Source organism: Xiphophorus maculatus, chromosome 22 (assembly GCF_002775205.1).
Source record: "Xiphophorus maculatus strain JP 163 A chromosome 22, X_maculatus-5.0-male, whole genome shotgun sequence".
NCBI classification, from domain to species: domain Eukaryota; kingdom Metazoa; phylum Chordata; class Actinopteri; order Cyprinodontiformes; family Poeciliidae; genus Xiphophorus; species Xiphophorus maculatus.
Genome location: NC_036464.1, coordinates 6970754 through 6998242, shown reverse-complemented (window position 1 = coordinate 6998242; position 27489 = coordinate 6970754). Strand labels below are relative to the sequence as shown.

General features: G+C 37.9%; 1 protein-coding gene across 13 annotated transcripts in view; it reads left to right on the top strand.

Moving 5' to 3' along the window:
- Positions 1 to 27489, top strand: part of ablim1 (actin binding LIM protein 1) — a 52392-nt gene that overhangs the window by 23696 nt on the left and 1207 nt on the right. For 4 of the 13 annotated variants that reach the window (XM_023327028.1, XM_023327024.1, XM_023327020.1 and 1 more), the window contains exons 2-23: positions 4712 to 4849; positions 7315 to 7498; positions 8811 to 8920; positions 11996 to 12122; positions 12225 to 12318; positions 13725 to 13812; positions 14507 to 14571; positions 16766 to 16843; positions 16955 to 17113; positions 17235 to 17279; positions 17433 to 17468; positions 17554 to 17683; positions 18518 to 18637; positions 19391 to 19495; positions 19825 to 19872; positions 22675 to 22760; positions 22871 to 22994; positions 23357 to 23418; positions 24417 to 24477; positions 24699 to 24706; positions 25248 to 25322; positions 27391 to 27471. In XM_023327028.1, the coding sequence (XP_023182796.1) occupies positions 4712 to 4849; positions 7315 to 7498; positions 8811 to 8920; positions 11996 to 12122; positions 12225 to 12318; positions 13725 to 13812; positions 14507 to 14571; positions 16766 to 16843; positions 16955 to 17113; positions 17235 to 17279; positions 17433 to 17468; positions 17554 to 17683; positions 18518 to 18637; positions 19391 to 19495; positions 19825 to 19872; positions 22675 to 22760; positions 22871 to 22994; positions 23357 to 23418; positions 24417 to 24477; positions 24699 to 24706; positions 25248 to 25322; positions 27391 to 27471 (2024 nt within the window). Of the gene's footprint in view, positions 1 to 4711; positions 4850 to 7314; positions 7499 to 8810; positions 8921 to 11995; positions 12123 to 12224; positions 12319 to 12355; positions 12472 to 13724; positions 13813 to 14506; positions 14572 to 16765; positions 16844 to 16954; positions 17114 to 17234; positions 17280 to 17432; positions 17469 to 17553; positions 17684 to 18517; positions 18638 to 19390; positions 19496 to 19824; positions 19873 to 21122; positions 21264 to 22674; positions 22761 to 22870; positions 22995 to 23356; positions 23419 to 24416; positions 24478 to 24698; positions 24707 to 25247; positions 25323 to 27390; positions 27472 to 27489 lie in introns of those variants that run through there. The other 9 variants (XM_023327030.1, XM_023327021.1, XR_002752043.1 and 6 more) reach the window with 9 other exon arrangements.

The window sequence follows — 27489 nt, the reverse complement described above, 5'->3', positions numbered from 1 at the left end:
GCATTACATGAAAGGTTTGACTCACCAGCTAAGTGGTTCTTGCAAAAGAAAAGACTTTTCACCATAAAACCTCTAAATGGCATTCAGTGCGTGACAAGGTAGAAAAAACAGTCAATTACCCAACTGTTAGAAGGAAAACGTACATCTTATTGCTTGATTCATAAGACCAAAGCTAGAAGGAGAAGGGAAATGAGTCTACTGAAAATAAATGTGACTTACAGGCAGTTATATGTTTTCGTAATTACAATAATGTCAAATGTTTTGACATAATTAGTGCTAAAAGAAAGCAAGACAGCTATTTAACTAGATACCTAACCCACTCACTTGTCCTCTTCTGCCCTCTTCTTCACATATTTGCTTTCAGTGGACTAGAGAAGTTTCTAGAAAATTACTTAAAATAATCAGTTTTCAAAGTTGCATGAACCCCAATGTCACAGTTCCTGATTATTTCACCTCATTGTCCTTTTGCAGTTTCAGTCTTTGTATTATCTACTGCAGGATGTTTTGTACATTTTTTCATACTAACCAAGTGAACGTCTACTACCCGATTTAACAATGGTTTAAAGTACTTTTTTTTACATCATACTCACAGTCTACTGCAAGGAAAAATGGTTATATGACTGATAAATGACATCTAGCAACATTTGCAGTTTATTTCCTTCGACACCCAAACTTTACAGGTATGATAGGTTCCATCCTTGACTAGATGTTAAATTCTAGCCATGCACCAATTTCAGTTGTAAAGGAATAAGTTTATGTAGCAAAACCAAAACAAACAAAAATGCTAGGAGTAGGTTTTCATAGCATTTCTTTGGTTAAATGTTTTAAGTATGGACATGAAATGGACAAATTGGTAAAAATTTGGGTGTATTATTGGTCAAAGGGGTAAATTGATTGATTTGTGGTTAATACAAAATGTCTTGAGGCACAGTGCTCTTTTTCATACTGTACAAAACTCCAAAAAGATTAAACTGTGAAGGGGTGAAATGACCAGCACACCCATTGAGAAATTTAGCACGTTATTTTTACTGTTTTAAAAGATAAATGCAAATTTTGATATCGCTTCAATCTCCAGTTTCTTCAGTGGGCAGACACTGGGAAAGCATGTTTGAGCCTTAATAATAAGAAAAGTAGACTCAGAGAGGCAGAAGATGTTACTTGTTGATCCAATTATACCAATTACGGCTGTGCATGCTGTGCTTTCATGACATTCAGCATTTCCTGTTTTATACCAATGATACATGTGGGAAGGCTTAAATATTTCTGCTTGAATCATAACTGCTTGACATATATAACACTAAGCGGTCAATCAAAACTGTTAATGACTCATTTTTAATAATTCATGGAGATTTATGAAGGAATTCAATTTTTTCATTGTATATAATCAAGAAATTGATGGAATTGATAAATTTTTTGTTCTTGTGCCAGTGGGAGGTAAAAATATAGTTTAAATGTGACCTATCATGCTGCCTTGAACAGGTTAGGATAGGTTTATGGACGACACAAAACATGTTTACTAAATTTTTTACACCAAATTACTCTTAGATGTATTTATTCTGGTCAGTTCTGCCTATTTTGAGCTCCTTTCAGAATGAGCTGTTTTAGCTCATTTGTCACTTCAAATCCAAATAAACTGCTTCTGGCCACACACCCCCAGACTCAACATTTATACTCACACAAGAAAATAACTGCAAACAGAGGCGTAATTATACAAGCATACAGCCTTGAAAAGCAGAAGTGGAGCCTCCTTTTCTGGAAGATGTAGGAACTTGTTTTAAGTAAATGATTTTTTAATATTGATGAAAAAGTATTAGTTATATTGGCAGATTATTTTACTTACAACATGTGAAAAATGTGTTGCTCTAAGTGGAATCATCTGCCAATGGAATAAGTAGTTTTTCATCAATTTTAAGGAATTATTTACTTAAAACAAGCTCAGATATCTTCCTGAAGAGTTGCTTGTAAGTTAGTTTTGCCTTATTTCAAGTTTACTAAAATCTTTGTGCTAGAAACTAGACAAAAATTACCTGGTAAGATTTTGTGTTTTTGCAGTTGAGCAAGTGGTTTCTGGATAGTAAGTCAAGAACCAAACTCTTGTCTTTTCCAACAGCCATTGTATAGTAGTAAAACATGCAGGAACTCTGCTGGGGTTGCTAGGTAACGTGGCTATTCATTGTGACTTAACTCCTTGTTTTCTAGACACCAAAAAGCATTAACTTATTTTCAAAAAAAACCCCTAGATTGCTTTTTTTAAGTTCTTGGGCTGTTTTTAGAAGCGGCTGAGACCCAATTGGAAGAATAATTTGGGTTTAAATAGATCCCCTTTAAACAAACAAAAAAAAGGTCAAGTTTGATTATAAATAAAGTGACCTGTAGATTGAGTCTATAAATGGTTAGATTAGATATTTTTCCACAGTGCAGTCACCCAGATGGTCTGTGCTTTGTTCACCGAGGTGTGATGTGACACACAGAGCTGCAGACACTCGATTCAGTGTCACAGCAGTTTGGTTCACCCAGAGATGACTCATTGTCCTGCTGAGTGTAATCACATCAGAGACACCAGAGAGACAGGTCCTCCCCACTGTAACCCGCCTTCCTTCTCGTCTCCCTCCTGAGGATTTGTCTTCTTCTTTCTCCGTTTTTCATTATCTCACAACTGCTCTCATTCCTAATTGTGAATAGATTAGTCTCGCAACTGTAATTTTGCCTGTAAGAATTTACTTGCAACTTTTTAGTAGTGAGTTATTTCACTGCAATCAAACCAGGAAGCCACTGCAGCTGTAAAGGTGGGATGCAGGCTGAGGCGAGGCCTGGCAATCAGTGATCCAGGGTAATGTCTTCCTTTGGTTAAACCATCGATTGTTCATGATGCTATTTCTGTCCTTTTACTGGTGTCTTATTTTAGCCTTTCAGATTAATGATTCACTGCAGAGCGGAAAGAGCAAAGATCCTTTGATGTGTGTTTTCATGTTGCAAGCCTCTGTTGGTGTGTTGTCAGCTTTGAAATATACAGCAAAGATAGAAAATGAGAGGATGAGTGAAAGAAGATGCCTAGTTAAATGACTTTGAAAATGAAATAATCTGCTGGTTTCAGGCCACTGATATGCTTTGTGCAGTGCGGCACTGCAGCAGGAGTTGCATACTGTAGAGGGGGATTAGTGCCTGTCTGTGTCAGGGACCACCAAACTTTTTATGGGGTGGGACCACAGGCTAACATACCACTGATATAAAGAAATTAGGCTACTGGTACTGTCTGTGAATATGAATCAATCTCATAATAGCAAGTCTGTGTAAAAAGACTATAATGATGTCAATACTTGAACCTCTTATTTAATTCCATATTATGAAAGCAGAGATGCATAAAAATGCTTCATATTATTTGTTTTTGTAAACCTTTGACTTGCTAATACAGATGTAATCCCATTTTCTTGCAGATTGCTAAAATGCCACAAAGATATAATGCAAACCAGTGTTTTATTTTTTCATTTTAGTTAACTCCCTGTTTATTCTCACTTCCCTTTTAGCCTTACCTTATTTTCTTGCTGTACAAATGCCAAGCAAAGAATCTTAAATCTGGATTTTCTCCTTTAAAAACAAAAGAAGATATAAGAACAGTTTTTTTCTAGCTTTCCTGCCATGAGTTCATTATTTATGTAAGGAGCAGATGTGATGTCATGCTGCATGAGTTTGAGAGGAGTTGCTGGGAAACAGGGTTTCTATGATATTTTAAAACAAAGACAACATGATTATGGATTTGATTAAAAAAAACAACAAATCTGTCTGAAAATGCTGTGTTTTCAGTTAGTGTAGTTAGGATAGCAGAAGTATTTAGGTTTATTCACTGGGAGAATAAACATAAATCACAGAAACATCAGAGGTTTCTTCCCTCTGAGATTTCTGAAAGATTTTCCAAACATTTTCAGATTAAGAAAATGATCCTGGATAAAGAAGAAGTTGATGGATGAATGGAACTGGCTCCATATGAGTTTGAACACATAAAACAGAGATGAATCATTACTTTGCAAGAATATAATAGCACCAAAAAAGTTAGCAAATCCCACTGGTTTTCTCAAATTAAAAGCAGCTTTTTTCTTGCAGTTTCCTTTGCTTTCTGTCTGTTGCCATCTTCCTTTTTGTTATCTTATGCTTTCATATAATCTGTCAAAATCTAGATTATACCCAGTTTCTTGATGCTGCCTATGTTTCTGTCACAAGTTGCAGGTTTTACTTAGAATCATATTTAATTACAGCATTCGCTCTTGTTTTAACTTTTTGTGCTGAGCTTTGTTTCTGCTCTCAGCACTGTACACCTTTTTATTCTCAATTATCTGAGATGCTTGCTCTTTAAAAACATGGGAAGCTAATCATGAACGGTAATGGGTCATAAATATAATTGATGCTTTCCTTTGAGGGTGAAAGTACTTTAATTTAAATAGTGGAAACGACTTTATCAATACCTTTTTACAGCATCATTTCCAAAGCCTTGCTCTCCTTTGCAATTTGACACGTTGTCCTCCGCTGATCAAGACACTCTATATTTGGGTTGTCTCTAGAGAGTCTGTCTGGCCAGAAACCCAGAGTTGCTCTGTCCCACTCACTTTTTTTTTTTTTACTCTGACAGGCTCTGAGAAGTTGGATTCAGTTCCTTCTCAGATGAACAAGGTCATATTAACAGAGCCAGTAGTAACGCTTATTTTTCCATCTGCTGCAGTGTCTCATACCCAGGACACACACCACCACTCCAGCGAGAAGCCCCTGATTCAGTGCTACAAGTGCGGGGAGCCATGTAAGGGCGAGGTCCTCCGGGTGCAGAACAAACACTTTCACCTGAAGTGTTTCACCTGTAAAGGTAAAAAAAAATAACATTTTATAACAGGAAGTTATTATCACTAATGTACTGATTTAAGTAACTAATATTTAATTTTTTATGTGTTCATTTGATGTTGCTTGTAAGATTGTCTCAGCCTTAATTCAGATTTGAGAAACCTAATATTCCTGATGATGGATGAACATGTTGTCTCTCTACAATTCAAGAAATGAAACAGCTTGGACTTTTTAAAAAAATATATAAATAAAACTGTGGGAGTTGTGTGAAAATTTGTACCTGAAGTGCCAATAGTAGATACTGATTACTCATGTAGCAGACATATATTTTATATAATTATATGGAGTACAAAGTTAATGGTAAGATGTGTAAAGAATGTTGCTACAAGTGACTGTAACAGTCACAGTTGTATTAGGATAAGCAGAATAGGTCAGGATAAGAATCCCTACAGTTCTTTGGGAAACTAGTCATATTCCTTGAACTCTTCCATACTTTGTAATGTTACAACCACAGATAATGATGTAATTTATTTGTATTTGAAATGGAAAAAAAACTTAGTATAAGTATGAATTATAAAGAAATAGATAATTCAAACTTTAAAAATAGTTTTTAATGTATGGTGTGCATTTGATTAACTTCTGCCCCAGACTCAAATTGGGTCTGGGGCAAGTCTTTTGCAGACTCTAAGAAATGTTCTCTTGTTTTCAGCTCCATTCATCTTCCTATCAACTCTAACCAGCCTTCCCGTACTTAATAAAGAAAAGCATTCCCACGGCATGATACTTTCACCACTCTGGTATCCTCAGGGTGATGTGGAGTCTTAAATATATTCCACATTATTCAGATTATTAGAAAGTTTATAGATGATACATGAGAAAATATGAAAGAGGTCATGTGTTATGAATACTTTCACTGCACTGTAAATTGTAACTTTGCAGCATTCTATAACAAGGTTAAATGAGGTATCTTCACGTTTTACATCTAATTAAGATGCCATCCAACATGTAATCATTATTATCCACATGGGTTCAGCCCTGTTACTGCATGTCTTTGGCATTCTGGCACATGCATAATGCAGGCTCACTTTGCTAATCAGGCAGCCCTATTTTGACCTGAACTATCCCCGTTGAACCTTTGTTGTTAATCGGTGACTTAAACACTGTTATAGAGTTAGCTTAGCTCACCATGGGCTCAGAATAACATTGTCCAACGCTGAGATTAGTGCTAATTCTGCCTTTTGGTCGGGGTTAATGATTCTCAAAGGGGACAAGAGAATAGCTTTAATGGGCACTGTCTTAGTCCTAGTTTTAACTTTATCCTCTGTTGCCCGACAAATCTATAGGATGAAGCTGAAGCCACGTCATTTTAGAAATAAACCAAACATGACATCTTTGATTTCTTTCTCTTACTACATTTGACACACAAATTCAAGTTTCCCCTAAATCTTTTTCAGTGGAATTTCATGAATCCGTCTTATTGAGTTTACTATTTCTGTAGTGGTATGAGACTTATGAAAAGTGGAAACAGCCGGAGCTCAAAGTCTGAAGCCACCACATCTCTGGCGCTGGTTTTCTTTTGGACTCAGTTATGTCAGTAATCTCATCATCTCTGGACTCTAATGCAATTAAAGATGATTCCTTTCGTCACCCTCTCCATTCATCCTCAGGACTTAGTGTTGTCCGTTTACATAAGAATGATATTTAACATTAAGCGGCCCACAAAGGTTTTAAAATTACAGATCTATAAATGAAGCACATGGGTCATGATGGAAGCTTTTGTTGAATCTTCACTAATTTTCTGGCCAATAGAAAACTACTTGTTAAAAGTTTATTAAAAACTGAAAAGCCTTTTATCAGCCACCAAAACCAAACCCGACTAAAGTTGTAACTAAATGTGTAAGTTGTGGTGAAATTTATTTTACCTCTAAATCTTCAAATGCTTATAATAAACTGTTTTGAAATTTTATTTAATTGCTTGAATTCAACATTTTCCTTCATTAAATGATTAGATCAGGGCAGATAAGTTACTTATTTTTACAAACTTGAAGCTGAATTCAAGATCACATCACATTTCTCATTCTTTGTCATCCTTCACATAACATCTCTAGTTATTTCAGTCTTTCATGTTTGTGTAGACTACAAGGTTATATTTGAATTGAAGGAAACTCGTTGGAGACTGAAGATTTGAGACATTATTCAAAACCAGTTATCAGCAAAACAAATCAATGTGACTTTCCTGAGCTAAATTATTAGTTCATTTTGTTTTAGTTGTGCCCTGATAATCAAAGGATTGAACACTTTTATGTTTTGCTTCCCACTGCAATACAGAAAGCAGTTAGATGTATTTTCCTGTGACCTTTTAGTCAGCAGCTATTTCACACACTGGGTGAGCCTCTCAACAAAGCCACCGGTGCGTGGAGAGGTTGGGTGACTTTAATGAGAGATATTGGCAAAGGACTAAATGAGAACAAATGTATGTGTCATGTACAGTGTGCGGCTGTGACCTCGCCCAGGGGGGCTTCTTCATGAAGAATGGGGAATATCTTTGCATGCTCGACTACCAACGCATGCACGGCACCCGCTGCAACGGGTGCGGGGACTTTGTCGAGGGAGAAGTCGTCACTGCCCTGGGCAAAACTTACCATCCTTCCTGCTTCGTCTGCACCATCTGCAAGTAAGGCGTCTGCTAAAGCCATGACTTGAATATCTCTGCAAACGTAACGTGGATTTCAAAAACATTTCATATAGACTCCAGTTCAGTGAGAATCACATCATGCACAGCAGGGGCGTGTCTAGATTATTATTGTTTTTTTTATTAAGGGGCCAGACAAGGGTGGCATGCTAAAATTGTAATTTCATCTAAATACACTGCAGACTTACAATGAACAGTGGAAGAAAACTTGAATTACATAACCATGTATTTACCCAAACAAAACACATGAATCTGTTTAGCGGGCTTATTTTCTTGTCACATGATTAGCCTGTTTAGCTTAGCATAGCTTAGCTAAACAGAAAAGTATACAACTCTTTTTTTTTTAACGCCGTTGTGCTAGCTCTATTAAACTTATCAACTTAATGTCAAAATTACTGAACCGTTATCGATTACAAATTGCTGGTTAATTATCCCCTTTTCTCCTTTATGAAGATTTTTTTTCTTTTGTTTTTTGCAGTATGGAGGCTGCTTTTTATTTTTCTTATTAAACGTCATATACATCAACCTGCTAATGGGATTAGGCACAGAAATTAGTGACTTGGCTATTATCTCCTGGATTTTCATGTAAATGTTAAATAATATTTAATGTTGCATATAAAAAAAATTCAACAAAAAAGCATTTATGTCATCTACTGACAGTGTAGACGAAACACTGATCTGTACACAGTATTTATTTGTTTATATTGTACTTTATTTCAAACAAATAACATTACGTAGAAAGATCTTCAGCACAATAAGTATTATCAGATTAGTCAATAGAAAAAAAAAATAAACAGAGGAATAATGTCATATAAATAATATAAAATAACCACAAACAGGTTTTCCAATCTATAAACTAAAGATAAAGTCAAGTAAGTTCAATAAATTTCTACGTAAATGAATAAAATAAAAATAATGCGCACCTTTTAGTCAATGAAAACATTTAATCAATGCACAGTACAAACTAATTGGCAGCTGTGGTGGGTGTGGTCACGCAGGGTGACCAATCAGATTTCAAGGATAGCCAGTGACCACGCCCATGATGCACAGACTGATTTGTTGTGATGAACTAAAATGAGACTAGTGGGAATTCCAGTTGACAGCGTGCAGCAGCATGCCATGTGTCGTTTCTGTACGTTGTCTGACTGAATGTCCTACTCAGGCGCTCAGTGTTGACACACATCTTCATCAGAGAGCCCTGTCATCTTCAGCCCTGTAACCCATTACTAATAAGCTGTAACACTTGCCACGGGGCGACAACACCATGTTGTTTCTTTGACTTCATGTCTGACAGACGACCGTTCCCGGCTGGAGACAGGGTGACCTTCAACGGGAAGGACTGCCTGTGTCAGTACTGCGTCGAGCCCATGTCTCCTGGACCTAAGGACATCCTGGGCTCCAGCAGTAAGTAGCTATTGTTTTGCTTTATGAAAATACAGGAAGGAAATTAGCTTGGCAAAAGCTCATGTTTGGTTTCACTTGAGGCTGGAAAGCATGGAGTAACTAGTGTGTTGCTCCATGACTTTTAATGTAGCTGTTTACCAATCTTTTTAACGGCTTTTCAGGCTATTACGAATTATTTACATGTCAAAATCATGTAAATATTACATTTTGTTAAGGTAGTGGCAGGTCTTTATGAAGTTAAAGAAAAATGATATGGGTTTTCCCAATTTTAGCAACCATTGGTAAAGACTTTGGTAAAAAAACTAAATGAACAAACATAAAACACAACAAATGGTAAGACAATTTCTATATTTTAAACGCCTTAATCTCAAGTATTCAATCGTACAGTTGACTGCAGATGTAGAGGTGTTATTTTTCTGGAAGGTGAACCTTCACTCTAGTGTCTATCCTTTTCCTGGCTCTAACAGGTTTTCTTCTGAAATTTCCCCACATTAACCTTCCTGCAGAAAAAAAGCATCCCAAAGCATGATGCAGCCACCACCATTTGTCACAGTGATGATATTGTACTCTGAGTGAAACGTAGTTTTAGTTTTCTGCCAGGCATAATGTTTTACACAAAGGTCAAACAGTTAATTTATGGACTCATCTGACTAGAGCACCTGCTTCCACATGTCTACTGTCTCCTTCATGGCCTGTGGTAAACTGCAAATAGGTCTTCTTATGGTTCCTACTTTTTAAGCAATCGGCAATCACAATTAATCACAATTTATTCCTGACCAAATTTCTTCCTGGAAGACTATGGTTCCCCACTTTCCTTCCATTTTTGATAATGCATTGAATAGTTCTCAACCCAGTTTTAGTCTGTATTGCAATCTCTTTAGATGTTTTCTCTGATGAATGCCAATGATTTCACCCTTCTTAGACAGACTAACATCTTCTCCACAATCAACACGTTTTGTTTTTACAAAGCTGTTTAAGAAGTGAGTTACTCTTTATCAGTAAGGGTTCAATAAGTTGTTGCCAGCTGTAAGATGACATATAGTAATTACCTAACAGAGAGAGAATCACAAAATGTGGAACAGTTTAAAGGGCATCAATATTTTGAGAGGCAATACAAATACAAGGGAGCGTGAAATGATTGCAATTTTTAATCACAATTAACCGCAGGACTTCATGCAATTAAAAGGGATTAACCCGCATTCATTCACAAATTAAAAAGACGTTTTAGGAAGTTGAGGATTTTGTCCACACAAATATGATTAAAGTATTCGTAATCTCTAATTAGATGTCCAGATGGTTTTGGAATAATTGCTATTGGTTGTTCGCTGTGTTCATTATCATAGGAATAAAAATTAAAACCCATCTGATGAAGTCATAATGTTCTCTTTTTTTCAATACTTCTTACAGTAAAAAACCCACATATTTCTGTCTATTTATAAAAAAAATAAAAAGAGTAAAACATACAAGGAAGTGAATACTTTGTATAGTCACTGTAGACAACTTTCTTGAAAGTTTAAAATGGTGGAATTTTAGCAACAATCTGCAGTCATAAGCTGCTTTTTCAGGCAATAAAAGACCAACTAAAGCCAAATGTTAAACAGATGTAAAGGAATCTTTTCCAGTCCACATAATATCCCAGAAAGTTTCCAGTAAATCCAAAGGAATGAGAGGAATGACAGAGGTCCACCTTTTGAAGGGGATCCTCCAGCTCTCTCTCTGCACAGCTCTTCTTTGTGTATAACACGAAGACAGGCATTGCTAAATAATTCATACCCATGCATTTCCTTCCCTCTGGAGCAGGGAATGCGTTGCCCTGAAATACCCCTCCTCTTCCAGCTTCTCCCTCCTGCTTGCCTCTCCCACCCCTGCTGGTCTCTCTGCTTGCGTTTGAAGAGCTTTTAGACAAGGTCACCTATAAATAAGGCATGCTGATTCTACTCGCGTCATCATCACAGCCTTGTTATGCCTTACAAAGTTATCCTCCTCTGTGCTTACAGTTGGCTCTGAGTTGTTCTATTTATTAAAGAAGAGATGGCAACCAACATTTTGCACTTGCACTGCCTCAAGAACCTACTTGGATATGGATGAAGCTTTCAGTCCTGAGTGTTGATAAGAAGGGGCAACTGTCAGACTGCTGCTAATTGCACTATTTCACCATCTAATGTCTCGGGTCAGAATTTACATGCTTGATCAATTTTTCAGCTCATGGAGCCGTGCTTTTACTTGAATCCAAACTTTTGTTTCTGGCACTGTCAATTTATTTTATAATTCAACCAAAATATTACTCACTTAGTTAGAATATAGTCAATTTTTTTTATTTATTTCAATAACTGAATTCATTTTTAAAACTTACAGAATGTACAGAGTTATTACACAGAATTATATATTTTAAGTGTTTTGATAAATATAGCGAAATAAAAACTGAAATTCAGCAACACAGAAATTAAGCCAATTTCCTAGCCTGAAACTCACAGTGATACCTTCTTTATTAAAGCACATTTTTTTACATTTGGCATCATGTGCGGGTGCCAAGTCCTGCTGGGGAATGATATCAGCATTTCCGTTGTCAGTAAAAGTGAAAATTTTGAAGTAGATGGCCACATTGACTTTGGAGTTTATAAAACACTGTAGACCAACACCAGGAGATGACTTTACTCCCTAAATCACCACTAATTTGTTGAGCAAGGAGGTGGTTTTCCTTCCAGCCGACTTTCCATTAACCTGCTTGGATGCAGCGTTTAGTGACCCTTTGGTGCCTTAACCTCCTTGTGGAGGGTGACTGCCTATGGGGCACCTGTCAAGTCAGCAGTCTTTTTTATGACTGCCATGGGCATAAGACGTATGGATAAGAAAAAGTATTTCATTTGTGTAATATTCTTCCTGCCTGATCAACTGGATTTATTAGCTGCAAGTCATAATCATCAAAATTAATAAAAAAGAAACACTTGACATAGATAATTGTATAAAATGTGCAAAATAGCTACATAATAAATGAGTTTCACTTTTTTATTGGCATTATTGACAGGAATTAACCTTTTGTATTAACCACACTTTTTACTCCTTCTGCCTTCCTAGATTGCTCAGGATGTGGCCGCGACATCAAGAACGGTCAGGCTCTTCTGGCGCTGGACAGACAGTGGCATCTGGGCTGCTTTAAGTGTAAGGCCTGTGGCAAAGTGCTGACCGGGGAGTACATCAGCAAGTAAGCAGCTGGTCTCTCAACATGCCTCCTGCTCAGACCCAGCCGTGCATTGTGACAGTATGTCTGGATCCTGGATTGGATTTATCTCGCTCCTCTTTATAGGGATGGCGCCCCCTACTGCGAGAAGGACTACCAGATCCATTTTGGAGTTCAGTGTGAGGCGTGTCATCAGTTCATCACGGGGAAGGTGTTAGAGGTAAGAAACTGCACACGGAGCACACCCTGCATACGGCTGATAGGCTCCATACAAAAGGAAGATGTGTCCTTGTGCACTCTCTGTGCAGCCATCTATCATGGTTCTGGGAACAAATTATTAACCTCATCTTACTCCTATGTGAGCCTGCCTAAGGTAAGAATACAAAGGCACAATGTTTTTACTTAAAACCGCTACAGGAATATTCTTGAACGTACATAATGTTGTTTGGAATATGCATATTTACATGTTTTGCACTGAAATAGATGGAGAATTTGCATATATTAAGCTGCTCTGCTTCCAGTATAAAATGTTGCACAGAGCAGAATTGTGAAATGTAGTTTGTAATCCCTGATGTGTAATCTCTTCAGCATCCATCCAAGCAGACTCTTTTACATGACTTTATGCATGTAAAATATTAATTCTTTGCAGATTTTGTAACTCCAGTGGCATGCACTCTACAAGTTTTCATTGCCACAAATTGCATAATTATTACATAAACCCACCCAACGAATGTCCTCTGACATTTAGGATGTGATTATTTATTAATTCTGTATGTCGTGCGACTCTTATGAAACTCTGGGCTTAAGCTTCATATGGTGTGAGCTGTGTTTGTGTAATTGTTAACATGTTTAGGCACTGACGATCTGTCTGCGCAGCAATAGTAACCCATCGGAGGCAAACAGGAGGACTTTATACTTTCTGAAGCCACCACGATCATATAAGAAAAAGCAGTTCCTTATTCACAACATCAATTTTATTTTTATGCTAAAAAGGAAATTTGAGTCAGGCCATAAACTGGATAGCAATAGCACAGACAATTGAACTTTTTTATGCAGTAAAATGAAAATACTATGCATATCACTAAGTGGCCACTTGCAGGCTGAAATGTTACACAGAGTTGTTATCCTGCAGGCTGTATTTCATTTGGCTATTTATCATCCGTGGTCAAACTCGCACTAGCTTTTATAATGGAGCACTTTGCATGCAAAGTGCCACATCTGAGTGGAAGGAAATTTAGACTCTCCAGCTATCCTATCTTTTTGTTGCGTTGCGTTTTGTAGGTTCGCTCAAAGTGGGTTTTTGAAAGGCAGGTTGACCGTCAAGTGGGTGGATGTCGTGGAGGTCACATTTTGAACAAAGTCAGCATTTTTGTGGGTCATCATGCTTGAGTGCAGTAAGTAAAGTAATATTAATCATCCCCTTTAAAGGAAGTGTGATACATTAAGAGTAACCTGGATCTTGGAAGGAGGAAGAAATGTAACAGGAAGCAGGTGGAGCACCTGGCTTTATAGCCTGGAAGTCTCAGCTTGGCTTTCTGTAGGCTCCATTGATCTTCATTTCCATGTGAAGTCAAGTCTTTTTTTTTTGAGTTTTGTGTTTTGAGTTTTGTGCTCTGTATTTTTCAGGCAGGAGATAAACACTACCACCCCAGCTGTGCGAGATGCAGCAGGTGCAATCAGATGTTCACAGAGGGAGAAGAGATGTATCTGCAAGGTGAGTGTACCTAAATTTACTTTTGTGATCTTAGGTAAATCTTAGGTGAGCCACTAATACTGGGTTTGAAATAGGAAATAATACACATGCCTATAAATGTAAGAGGTTGTTTCATGTGATAGTTGTTACCTTTCCAGTTTCTCCAATAAGGATTAAGCTACAAATAATGTGATTCATTCTCCACATGCCTAATTTGTCTTATATTAACTTAAGTAGCGTTTATCAACAAATTGGTAATTTAAAAATTAAAAGTGTATGTCCATATGGGTATATTTTATGCACATCTTTCTATCTCCACAAAGATTTTCCATTGATTTAAATGTATTTTTAATTAATTTATATAGGCTAAACCTAACCTAACCAACACCTGAAATTTCAGAGACAAATAAAGACAATTACAAAGTCGGCATTTTATCACCTGAAGAACATTTCTAAGGTCAAAGGACTAATATCCCAGCAAGATCTTGAGAAACTCATCCATACATTTATTTTTAGTCAAATAAAACACATGCAGCTATCAACAATTTTCCCACATAATTGTTGAAGGAGGAATATTTGATCAACATTCTTGTCAGAATTTGTAGAGTTCATGAATATTGGTTCTTTTTTTGGCACAGATTTGGCTTTTAATGATGATTGATAATAATTCTTTGAATTATGGGCTTACATAATTGCCTTCCATCTTGCTTCCAAGGCTCAACAGTGTGGCATCCTGGGTGCAAGAACACCACCAGAACAGAGGAGAGACACAGAGAACGGGTAGGAATTTGGGAATTATTTATATGCCACTTCCTGTTGCCTTTCTGTTTAGCCCTCTTGACATTATTTTCCAGGAAAAGGTAGAGATTAAGAATGTGTAACAAACTCAACCTGCTCTCTTGTCGTTCCCTGGATGGACTTGTTAAACTTTAACCGTCTGTGGTTAAAATAATTTGCCTGCTTGGGCACTGTCGAGGCTGTGTGCGTGTGTTTATTTGTTCATATTTACATGTGGGTGGGTGTGTGTGTGTGTGAACTGGTCTTGGGCAGAAGAGGCACTGTGAACCCCCCCCCCTCTCCCTTCCTCCACAGCTGTTGCCTCCGTCCCTCTTATTCCTCCAACAAACAGAAAGGCAGGTACTGTATTCAGTATTGGCTATCAGATGGCATCATTCTGTATTTCCACCACATACATTAAGGACCCAGATCACTACATACTGCCACCTGCTGGAGACAGCCTGCAGTGCCCGCTCTCTGGCTCAGCCATTCAGTGCGGACTTAACCTTCTTCACTTCTACGCTGCATGATGAGACAAAGAGGCACACATTTGGTGGAGGAGAAAACTTTTGAGTTTTGAGTAATTTTTTACAAAACCTCCATTTACCCAAAACTCATCTGATTCAGACCTGCTGCTGCCGCCGCCATTCAGCTTTCTCATCTCCAAGCATGAGGCTCTTTAGATCATCAAACCGCAGAGCTAAAGCACTCATTCACTTTGCAAAATTTGCAAATGAATGAACTAATCATGAGATGACATGTTAGTATTAAGTAGCTTAGGTTACTTTAAGACCAGAGTGCAGAAGACCAACTATTATGTCTTGCAACTTTTAAACACGTCCCTGCTGCAACACAGCTGAATCAAAACGTTGCAATGAACCATTCTTTAGATTCAGATGGGTTGGAGCAGAGATGCATTTGAAAGTTGCAGAATTGCAGCTCCCCAGGACTGGATTTGGACAACCTTGCTGTAAGATATAAGGTGGTTCCCCCTTCATTGCTCATTTAACTAGCCTAATGTGAACTGTTCAGGGGGATTGGATAATAATCTACAAGTGCATTCCAAAAAACTAGAACACCATTAAGACACCCAAAATTCAGTTTCTTAGAAAATTATAAATATCTCATTAGATCAACAAAACCATCAGTATAGAAATGTATTGTTACAGTAAAGCTATGGCTGACAAAGTCATGAGAAACTCTGGTAGCTTATGAGTTTTCAAGCAAGTACATTGTCAGAGGGCACGCCACAAAAGGTCATTGTTAAAGAAGATGGCTGTTAACAAACTGCAAAAAGCTTAGTGGAAGGAAAAGGTCTATTAAAGAAAGCTACACAAATAACAGGAACAGCTGAAGCATAGAGGGGATTGCAAAATAAGGTGATTCTAGAGTTTAGGGGAGATTAACAAGGTCCACCACACACATAAAAGACATTTACTACTACTGTCACATTCCTTATCTTAAGCCACTTCTGAATCAGAGACAATGTCAAAAGTGTCTTACCTGGGCTGAATAGAAAACTAATTTGACTTTGTTTAGTGGACACCAGAACCAACAATGGAGGTGAACTGAAGGCTATCAAGGCCACCTGGGCTTTCTTAATGCCTCAGCATATCTGATTGCATCCATGCCACGCTGCACTGATTCAGTAATTCATGCAAAAGGAGCCTCAGATATCACATAAACATTAAACTGCAAACATCTCTGATGCTTTTGCACTTTTTTTCTACCACATGTTTTCTTCCACTAAACTTTCCTGTTAGTACGCTTGGACACAGCTCTCTGAGAACAGTGAACTTCTTTTGCAAAGACTTTTCGTGGCTTATTTTTCATGTGAGGGTGTCAATGAATGTCTATTGTATAACTGTTAAGATTCTGTGCTGCTGGTTTCGTTGTTCTTAAGTAATGTTTACATTTTCTGAGAAACTAAATTTTAGTTTTTCATTAGCTGTAAACCATAATCACTGAAATGATCAGAAGTAAATACTTAAAATATGTCACCCTGTATGTGATGGACCTATATAGTATGTGAGTTTGACATTAATTCATTTGGTGAAGTAAATTAACTTTTCAGTGATATTCTAATGAATTGAAATGTAGTTGGATTTGCAGATTGCAGCTAGATGTGGATTGTGTTAAAAGAGTGACTTACAGATAGTTTTTAAAAAAAATCTACTCATGTTTTTGTATTTCATAGCCTACGAGGTCGTCGTCTGAGAGCATTTGTTCCAGACCTGGTTCAAGCATACCTGGCTCACCGGGTCACACCATCTATGTGAGAAACTCCCGCTGACATGCTGTGCATGTCTAAATATATTTAGATAGAGTTTCAAATCTCAATTATCTCCCTTTATTCTTGTGTGTGTTTGCATATTTGTCTTCCTAGGCAAAAGTAGACAATGAGATCCTTGATTACAGAGACCTAGCTGCCATTCCAAAAGTCAAAGCCATTTATGACATTGAGCGCCCCGATCTTATCACGTACGAACCTATGTACACAACCGCCCTGGACGAGAAAGATGAGAGACGAGAGTGTGTGGGAGAGGTAAATACAATATCTGCATGCTTCTTCTTCTGCTAAATGCACACCAAAATATCTAGTACGCTGGTAAAGATGAGCAAAGAAATTAATTTTTTCCTTGAGACAACTGTTTTGTTTTGCTCAGCTCCACTCTGCTAGACGGGAGCGTTCCCCGATGCCCGATGATAAGGTAAGACGTCTTCCAATGAACATTATTATGAAAGTTATGTAATAATTACTCAATGAATGAAAAAGGAAATATAAATTATATTTATTCTTTGTTATAAAAAAACAAACAAAAAACAGCTGTTCTGAATCAGAACTGTTTGCTTTATTTTTCAAGTCGTCAAGAAACATGTCGCCAACCCCATCAGCTGAGGTGAGCCAGTCGTTTCCCTTCGCTCTGTGAATTACAATGTGAATGATCTCAATAAAACATTTCCCAATCTGTGCATGTGTGACAGAGTTTTTACGACAGGAGGGACCGCATTCTCCAAAGATCCACCAGTCAAGGCTCCATAGGGTCCCCGGTGTATAATCGCCATGGTTACACTCCCACCCTATCACGATCACCGCAGCATTTTCACAGACCTGGTGCGTACTCGAAGAGATTAGCATGTGGAGGTTTGGTCATGTTTTTGTTTTTTTTCTTTCAAAACAAATGATTTCAGGCTTATTATGACGTTTATCTTCTAGAAATTGATTCATGCTCACTTTCCTCATTGTGATGAAAAATTGGTTTGGTGGAATATCTCTTAAGGGTCAATATGTTACCTCTATTAGATAGTTGTTACCTCTGTTTGGAGATTCAGGAGCAATGAGTTAATGTAATTTCCAGTAATTAATATAAATAAATGTACAGTGGTGGGCACAGCAAACATAAAATGTTTTCTAAGTTAGCAAAATCACTAATGCGCTAAGTTAATAATCTAGTACTTTTCTTTCAATTCTATATTAAGGAACCATGCACTTAAAATAAGCTCCTATAACTTGCTGGAAAGTTACTTGTAAGTTAGTTTTGTTTTATTTCAAGTGCACTAAGTTATTTGCTCTAGAAACTAGACCAAAAATCCTTGATAAGACTTTCTGTTTTTTCAGTACAATGGTAAAATTATTGGCACATTGTGAATGGGAAGGTTGGTTAGGGTGAAATGGCAACAGCATGAAGTAATGGTACAAACTAGGAAGGGGGCAAAATGGCCTACTACCTTTTAAGTTTAACACTTGTTTTCCCCCCCTACTTCTTACCTTTCACTTTGGGTGTCTTTTATTTCTTTTTCACATTTGATTCATGTATTTCTCCCCTTTCCTTTGGCCCCCTGCCGTCTCACCCTTTTACTTCCTCCTCCTCCTCCTCTTCCTCACATTGTCCACTTCTGCTGCCTGGCGCTGGGGTTTCTGCCCCACACCTTTCCTCCCTCCTTGCAGAAGCTCTGACAGGCATGCAGAAGCTCTGCTCCTCCCTGTGCAGTAACAGTGTGGGCTCCAGAAATAGTGACTCTCGTCCCACCTCCCCTTTCAGACACCACTTCCTGCCCCATAGCCAAGGTAAGGGGCCTAAGTCACATGTGTCTGACGCCCAGTTTTGAAGCAACACGTCATTTCCATTCAGTCAGATGGCCGCCTCTCATCAGTGTGTCATCTGTCACCCGGATCCATCTCCATATCCCGTCAGAACCACACCTGTAGTTTGTCTTAAGAAGAGTACTGCCCTCCAGAAATATTCATTCATTCAGAACATTTTTTGATTTTGTCCCATTACAACCACAAAGTTCAATGTGTTCAATTAGAACACAAGGAGGTACATAACATGCATGTTTTTTCAAACGTTTTGCAATATAAACTCTGAAAAGTGTGGCATGCAATTGCATTCAGCTTCACTTTTGCTCCCTAGGAAAAAGCAATGCAACCAGTTGCTCTCAGAAGACAGAGTGACTTATAAAAGCCTTGAAGGTTTGTTAGCGAACACGAGTCAGTTTGTGGCTTGAATATGAGAAAATGTGGAAAATTTCACAGGGCACAAATATTTCTCCCCTCTACTATGAAGGTTAGCTGCTGCTTGCTGTGAGGAATTAGTTTCCTGAATAAAAGCTCCTATGATTAACCTAGATTATTTACCGTCTCCAGAGCACTTTATCTGTTAGTTTGAGCTGCATCTGTTCAACTCCATCAATTGGGTTTTCCAGAATGCGTCTTGTTCATCCAGCATCCCCTCACCTGGTCCTTTTGGCCCCTGTGTGTTGCGCAATTCAGACTTCAGTGAACCTGCTCATGTTCTGTTCTTGGTTCTTCTCACTGGAGGCCCCGACCCACCGAGTGGCCGGAGTTCCCCCCTGCCGCTCAGGCCCGACAGCCGGCCGGTCACCCCGCCTCTCTCTCAGACCCCTAAACATTTCCACGTCCCAGGTAGGAGCTGGAGCGCACCCTGTCACTGCTCGTCCTGTTGACTCTCTTTGCATTTCTGTTATGTTGTTGTCTCAATTGGTTTGTTTCTTTCTGTCTCTCTCTACGCCATAAAGGATCCGCTTTTAGACCTACAGCCACAAAATATGTATAAAAAAATAAAGTTGGCTTATAAACATGATATACAAGTGCAGATGTCTTGTGTTTTTGCTTTTTTGTCACACTCAAATGTATCAGCTCATCCAACAATTTTAATACCAGGCAAAAATAATTTAAGTAAATTCAAAAAGCAGTTTTCTAAGTGAAGTTTTTCTGTTTTTATTTGCTTTCAGATCAGGGGATCAACATCTACAGAAAACCGCCCATCTACAAACTTCACGGTAACTTTCTGCCTAATTCAGGATTTGTTTTGCAGAATAATAATTCAAGAAAACTGAAAATTCCTTACTGAGCGATTATTAAAACAGAAATGTTTTTAATAGTTGTGATTCCCATTCCTGGATATGTTCTATCTAAGCGCTAAGGAGTAAATAAAAATGCAAACAATTTTGAGTATTAAATATAAAAAAAAAACCCAAAAAACATTTTTGGATGTTGGAGAAAAAATCTCAACTGAACCCAGTTGACTCAGTGTGGTCATCTAATCATAGTCACCTTCAGTGTCAGTGTGATGTTTGAAGTCTGTCTCTAATCTTTTTCTGTCTGTAGTTTGCTTCTACACTGCACTTTGTCCATGTCAACAAGTTCTGAAAATGGTGTGATTGTGGCTCGGATAAGACAATGTGCAAAACTCTTGCTGGGTTGCAGTAGTAGGCGATAATGTTAATTCTTCATGAGCAGCATTGTGCAAGCTAAACTATAATATTATATGGGCTTTAATATATTAATTTATTGGATTTCATTGGGTAGAATTTGCAACCCGAGCTTGCTAGCTTATTCAAATAAGGACTGTTTTCTTTGCTCATATAAATTGTTATTAAATTTGGTTAAATTCCCCCCAAAACTGATCCAGTTCACATAATTTCCTTCTTTTAATTGACAAAAAATCAAAATGAGCTTGAAATGTTTGACCCAGAATTGACCCAATGACATGTTAAGTGTGATTAAGCACATCAGCTGTCAGAATATTTCCCCACATGAATTAAAGGTGAGATTGGAGCTGTTATTTTAGTTTACTTTTACCTATTCGATGCTTTAGGTTGAAACAGCATTCTTCTTGTTGTATTCCCCTGCCTGCAGCAAACTCAACTCTGTTTAAATCTATCAGTTTTCAAGTTTAAAGTGGAGGAAGTATGTTTTATTGATAGTAATAAAAAAATTATGTGTCTTTAACAACTTATTCACTAAGCTTTTACCTCTGAACAGAAATGTCGCAGCTCTATTTTGGATGTTATTGGGTTGCAGAGTTTGCTCTCTTAAATAGACATTAAGTTTCCTTCTCAATGAATTGGATTAGCTGCTCCAGCTTGTTTTATTGCTCTGCATGATACGCAGTGACTTGCTAGGGAAAGTCATTGTTGCACTGTGGGCACATGACCCAGTACTGAATGTTGTGGCGCTAAGAGATTTCCTTGTGGCTGAGACTGTGACCCAGACACTGATAGTTCAGTTCCCATGGTTACCAACCTAGATACAGCTGCCGTAGCTCAGCAAAGCAAGTTTGGTGAGGACATCATCAGATCCGCCACCTTCCCTGCTGCCCATGCTCCCTCCCTGGATGACAGCTCCCGGAGTGAGGGTGACTGTTGGCCCCACTCTCTCGCTGTTTTAGGTACGGTAGTTGGTTGTGTGTGCGCAGCTGCCCCCTGGTGGTAAAATAAAAGCTCACCCAGACCGAGCTCTGCTTGTTTCCTACCCCCAGCTTACCTGCCTCCCCCCATTAACCCCCAGTGTACTCCTTTACCTACCCATCAGTTGCCATTTAAGTTTTGCTTGCGCTGAGTGAAGGCGTGGTTGGTTTCTGTTGCTGCCGTCTTATTTTCTGCTTCAGGAGGTCTTGCTTTATTGCTTCAGCTAATCATAAAAGCATCACAAATAACCTGGACAGAGATAACTGAGACTGACTTCAAACTTTTGTCTGTCTGTCTTACATTCTGTGTATTTGACATCCTCTAAATTGTGTAATTTAGCTGTGACATCTGTGTATCCAAATAGTCCAACAAGTCTCTCTCTGTTTGTCTGTCTCGTCAGCTCTGTCTCAGACTTGTGTTAAAGCGTCCACCTGTTAGTCATTGAGTCAGCCATGTTTGTTTTGTTTTTCTATGCCCTCAACAAATAATTCTGGTGAAAAGTTCACATCCTCTCTTTGTAGGTGTCATAATAATTACAGGTGTCTATGTATTTATTTTAGCCATTCTTTTCCCAGGGTGAAACGGCTGCATAAAAGCAGAAATTGGGTTGAACACTGGTACACCAGTGTTACCATGTCAACCAAGTGGGAAACAATGAATCCTTTTATCATCCATAGTCAGCTTTGAGGATTCACTTTTACGTTATCTTCCTTCATTAGAGTTTTTATTTATGAGTTCTGACTTACCTCAGCTGGGGAAAATTATAGAACAGTTGACTTCCTCTTCCCCTTTGACGTCTGTGAAGAGTCACCAGTCCTCCTCCTGCAACCCTACAAACCTGGGTCCGATTCCACCCAAAAAAATACCTGACAGCTCCTGAATCTTTCAACAAGACAAGGATCCCATCACATCAAAATTGGTTTTGGGAAATCTGAAGCAGGTTGACATTAAACTCTGGAATGGTTTCAATTGAACTATGTTAAAATTTTATGTTTTATGCTTAAAAGTAGAGTCCGTACCAAGAAACCAATCAATTCAAATGAGCTCCACATACTATGTCAAGAACGTTTGTCTGGGTTAATTTTTAGATTTGAGCCTTCGTATTTAGACGTTACACAAAATGGAGTCTAGATTCAAATTTGTTCTTCCAGTTCCTTTGTTTTTTTAAAATTAGTGAGGTTGTTTGGTGTCTTATGGTTCCACCCTGGGAAAAATGGTTCACTTAAATAAGAAAATACCTAAATTAATCAGCCCTAAATGAGTGTATGTAAACTTTTCACTGGACGTGTCTGTAAGGCATGGTCTTCTTAAACAACACAGGTTTGATTGAGTTCTGTGTTAGGTGTAATTAAGTCTTATGACGGTTTTTGTAACTTCGCTAAAATCCTGTAGGTTCAGAAGGGAGGAGGCGGTCTAGAGAAGAGGAGGAGGAAGAGGCTTTGAAAAGAAAGCAACTTCAGGAAGAGCATCTCAGTAAGGTTGGTTGGATAATATTTAGATTCCTGTTACTGTAAATACTGCATAGCTGTCTTAGTTTATTCTCTGAAGCTATTTGGCGTTGGACTAATGTTTGGTTTTGACTGTGCAGATTCAGTCTGGTCTGGGAAAACTCATTCTGAAGGAGGAGATGGAGAAAGAGCAGATTAGGGAGCGGCATGCTCGCAGCCTCTCTGCTCAGCGCTATGATCCCAAAATGAACAACTGTGACGCAGGTAGCCAGAAACGGCCTCCTCAGCTGGTTTACTCTTGATTTGTCAGCAATGTACCTTAGCAGAACATCTGTACTGTAAATTTCCTACATCATAAAACATCATAAGTTAGAAATTCAACTTGGAGTGCTATGGTGGCACAGAGTTAAAGCACAACCCACGTATGGAGGTCTTAGTCCTCGACGCAGCCGTCACAGGTTCGAGTCCTGGCCTGATGACCTTTGGGACATGTCTTCCCTGTTTCTCATTACCTATTTTCCTCTCTGATCACTCTCAAAAAAAGGCCAATAGAGCCAACAAAATCTTAAAAAAAGAAGAAATGTAACTTTTTCTTATAAGTACATTGTGTATAATTTGTGTTTCAGATCCAACGTCTCCAGCCAAGACCAACTCTCTGCCTGGTTATGGACGGAACGGTCTGCATCGGGTAAAAAAACTTGATGTGCTGATGTTACATAAACAGTAAAGTACACAGCTTTCATACACTGCAAACTTGTCTACACTTTTTCATGTTAACAACCACAAACTATAATGTATTTGATTGAAATTAGCATGTGATAGAACAACTAAAAGTAGTGCATAATTGTGAAGTGGAAGGAAAATAATTCATAGTTTTACTTTTTTTTTCTGAGTGGATTTGTCCTCAGTTAATATTTTGTAAAATCCCTTTTGGATGCAACTTCTGCACATGTTACAGGATTTATCAGATCAACTAAAGTCAACTGAGCACATCAAACTTGTAGAAATCCTCGTGATTTCAACAACAGTTTGAAGAAACAATCCACAAGATGGCGCTAATTGAAGATATTCTCATAAATTAGACAAGTTGTATTTTCTTCATAAAATGAAAGACATGCAAATTAAAATACATTGAGTTTAACTCTCAGTGAATATGATTTGAATAGAGTTAACTGTATTCCTTGTTTCACTCAGGGTGATAGTTTAGAACATTTATTTGAGGTTGTCTGTGGATTTTGTAAAGACCGTCAAAGTTGGCTGAAGATAAAAAAGAAATATTATTTCTATCTGAACTTACTACAATATGTTGTTTGGCTTTTATCACTCAAACAAACATTAAGAACGTTTTATATATAAGCATGTTCAACATTTGAATTGTTTGGTTTACTTCACTATTTACTGTATTTTAGTCTTACATATCTGGTTGTCTGTCTGTGGTTTCCTTGTTTGCTTTTTATCACTACTTGATTGTATTTAGTTAGAGTTTGTATTATGCTTTATGCTTAGTTATGCAAGTATGTTCATAATTTTGTCTAGTAAAATAAAAAAATTAATACACACCAATAGGGGTTTGAATATTATGTGTAAAGAAATCTATGAAAACAAATTTCAAAACATGGATTGAAACCTCTGCAAGATAAATTTTTCCCTAAGTTAACAAGCTGATTTCTCTGGGGTTTGTTTCAGCCTCAGTCTACAGATTTCACCCAGTACAACAGCTATGGAGACATGTGTGGTGGAGGAAGAGGTGAGCACTTCAAACAGAACAAAGCCACACAAAGCAAGTTTCACCAGAGATATTCAGCATTAGAATTGGCTTGCAAAGCATAAATATACACAGACATGCACTTTGAAATATTTGATTTTTATTAAGGACTGCAGTGCTGTAGATAAAAGTAGCCTTGCAGGGGGACTCGACAGCAAACCATTAACTGTGAGTCTCATTCTTTGTCCCATTTTGTCCTGCAGAGTTTCAGGTATGTCTCTCATCTGCTTTTCTTCACATGGCATGCCTCCTCATCTTTGCATCATATACTATGCTTGGTCATTGGGTTGCAAGAGTCACCTTGCCCTGAATGCACACCACCCACTCCTGCTCCTTGCTTGCATCACTGTTTGAATTAGTTTCAACTACAAGGCATATTGTGCTGTGGTTTCCAACAGATATAAGAAGCAAACACACATATGCCAAGTAGCTGAACAACTGTACTGTAAATGCAATGTATAACCATTGCCTCATGTCTTATTCTGTGTTGTTTATCAATGTGATGACTCAAGCTACATGTTATACTTATTTCTTTAAATGAACGACAGAAAAAACAACAACAACAACCGCTGTATATTTAGGAAAGCTGTAAACGATTGCCCATGTTTAATACTAAGAAACAGAGCTGTATTCAAGCTACTCGCTCCATCCAGTAAAAACTGCACCCACTGTCATGAGTGGACGTATATTCATGCCATGAACCTTGCAGTCCCCTTCCACTATATTACATGTGTATATGTTCTATCCTTTAGCACATTAAGGATGGCCGTGCAGCACTTGCAAGGATGGACAGGGGAGTATCTATGCCTAATATGTTGGAACCAAAAGCAAGTATCTTCTTCTTTTTGTATCAATTACAAATGAGATACATTTAAAAAAAGAGTACAATGTCTCATCTTTGACTGTATTTGAATGTTTATAGTGAATTTAGAAATATAGAGCCTTGCAAAAACTTTCATATTTCTTAAAACTTTTCACATTTTGTCCCATTACAACCACAAACTTCTATGGATTTTATTGGATGGAATAACACAAAGTGGGGCACAATTGTGAAGTGGAAGGAAAATTATACGTTGCTTTAAGTTTTTTCAAATAAAATAGCACATGTATGTAAAATAGCATGTATTTTTATCCCACTCACTTTACTGTGATAACCTAAAAGTTAAATTCAATGCAATTTCATTTAACTATCAAATAAACGCAGGTGTGTGTAATTTAATTGGCTTAAATAGCCTTCATTGAAAACAATATAAAAGCAATGTACATTGTAAAACAATGTACAAAATATTTATTTTCTTGCTTTTTCTTTTGTAAATATGATTATCAAAGCTACAACTGAAGACTGTATATTCATAGAATAAACCAGAAATGTAGGGGTTAAAGACACAAGTCAAACCCTCTGAAATTTAGAAGGGAAAATGTAAAAAAATATGTATATATACGTGCTGAAATAGCAAAAGCTGGCAATCAGGCATGTACTTTAGTGGCCTAGTCAAAGTCAAGACTGTACTCAGTTTAGAATTTGTGGTAAACTTGAAAACCATCAGTCCTGATTGAGGTTGAGCTATTTTGCAGAGACGTATGTGATCAACTTTCAGTATCTAGATGAGCCAAGTTATTGGAGACTTATCCAAAAACATTTGCCTCAGGATGGTTTAAAACTAATGCACACTCCATGCTTCTCCTTATCAACTTCTCTGACACTGCTAAAGAGAATTGTCTCACAGCATGGTGGTTGACCTTAACTGGGCCATCCTAGCACATCAATATACTTTGATCTAAACATTTCCTTAGCTGTAAGTAATTTGCACAACTTATAGGCTCAGATGGATAGTATAAAAATGTTCACAACTTTTCAGATTTTAAGGTAAAAATAATTTAAAAAATAAAAACATGTATTATGTTGCGTAAAATTTCTCCATCCTACTAAAAACACAGTGAATCTTGTGGTGGCAATGACTCAAAATGTGAAACAGTCCAAATGCCAGGGCCACTTTTGCAAGAAACTGTATTTAAGAGACAACAAATGGGCTAAAATATGATCAGATAGAGCGGGGACAGTTAATGCAGTTATTTTGCAAAAAAAAAAAAAAAAAAGCAAACCCTAAACCCCCCCCCCCCCCCCCCCCCCCCTACATTCTTTTAGCAAAACAACAAAAGACTCACTTTAGCTGGGTTCCTGATTCAGCATGTCGCTTAAGGAGCTGCCGAGTCACTCAAGCGCTTATAGCATGCTGGCTTCTTCATGCTCATCTGCACATGGCTGTGACTCAAAGTGACTGGATACTGTATGCAACATACAGTGTAAAAATCCAGTAAGTCATCCAAACAACTCATATCACTATATACTGTGTATGTAGTGTGTGAGGGCATTACTGTGTGGATATGAGTTGGTCAGGGGCTTCAAAGAGTTTTCAGTTGCTTATTATTGAGCATCTCAGCTGGGATTAGGATTAGCTAGTTTATTTCTCAGTTAGTTGAAAAAATACCAGCACCTGGAATCCAGGACAATCATTCCCATGTGGATCGATATGGCCTACATTAAAGATGTTGGTCCTCCTTTTTTTTTTTTTTTTGGTTTCCTTTAAATATTAAATGCTTCTCAAACTATAACCAGTTACATGAGTTTGAAGTCATTTTTTCCTCTCTTTGTCTGACAGTTTGCACGTTTAAGCACTAAAAGATTGTGCACATCAAAGCACCTGCATTTCCTGAATATCCTTAACAAAACAAACCCAGTCAGCCTCCTGTCACATACCTGCTCTCCCACCCTTTCTCACAGTCAGAATTACCCAAAAACTTCAAATTTAGTGATTTTGTTTGGTGATATCTGTTCGTTTTTGGGGCTTAGCTAAAGGTTTTATCTGTTTTAATGATGCATGTCTCCTTCTGAAGGTGTATCCCTATGAAATGCTCATGATAACCAGTAGAGGGAGAGCTAAACTGCCAAGGGATGTGGACAGAACCAGACTGGAGGTATCGGTTTTCCTCCTG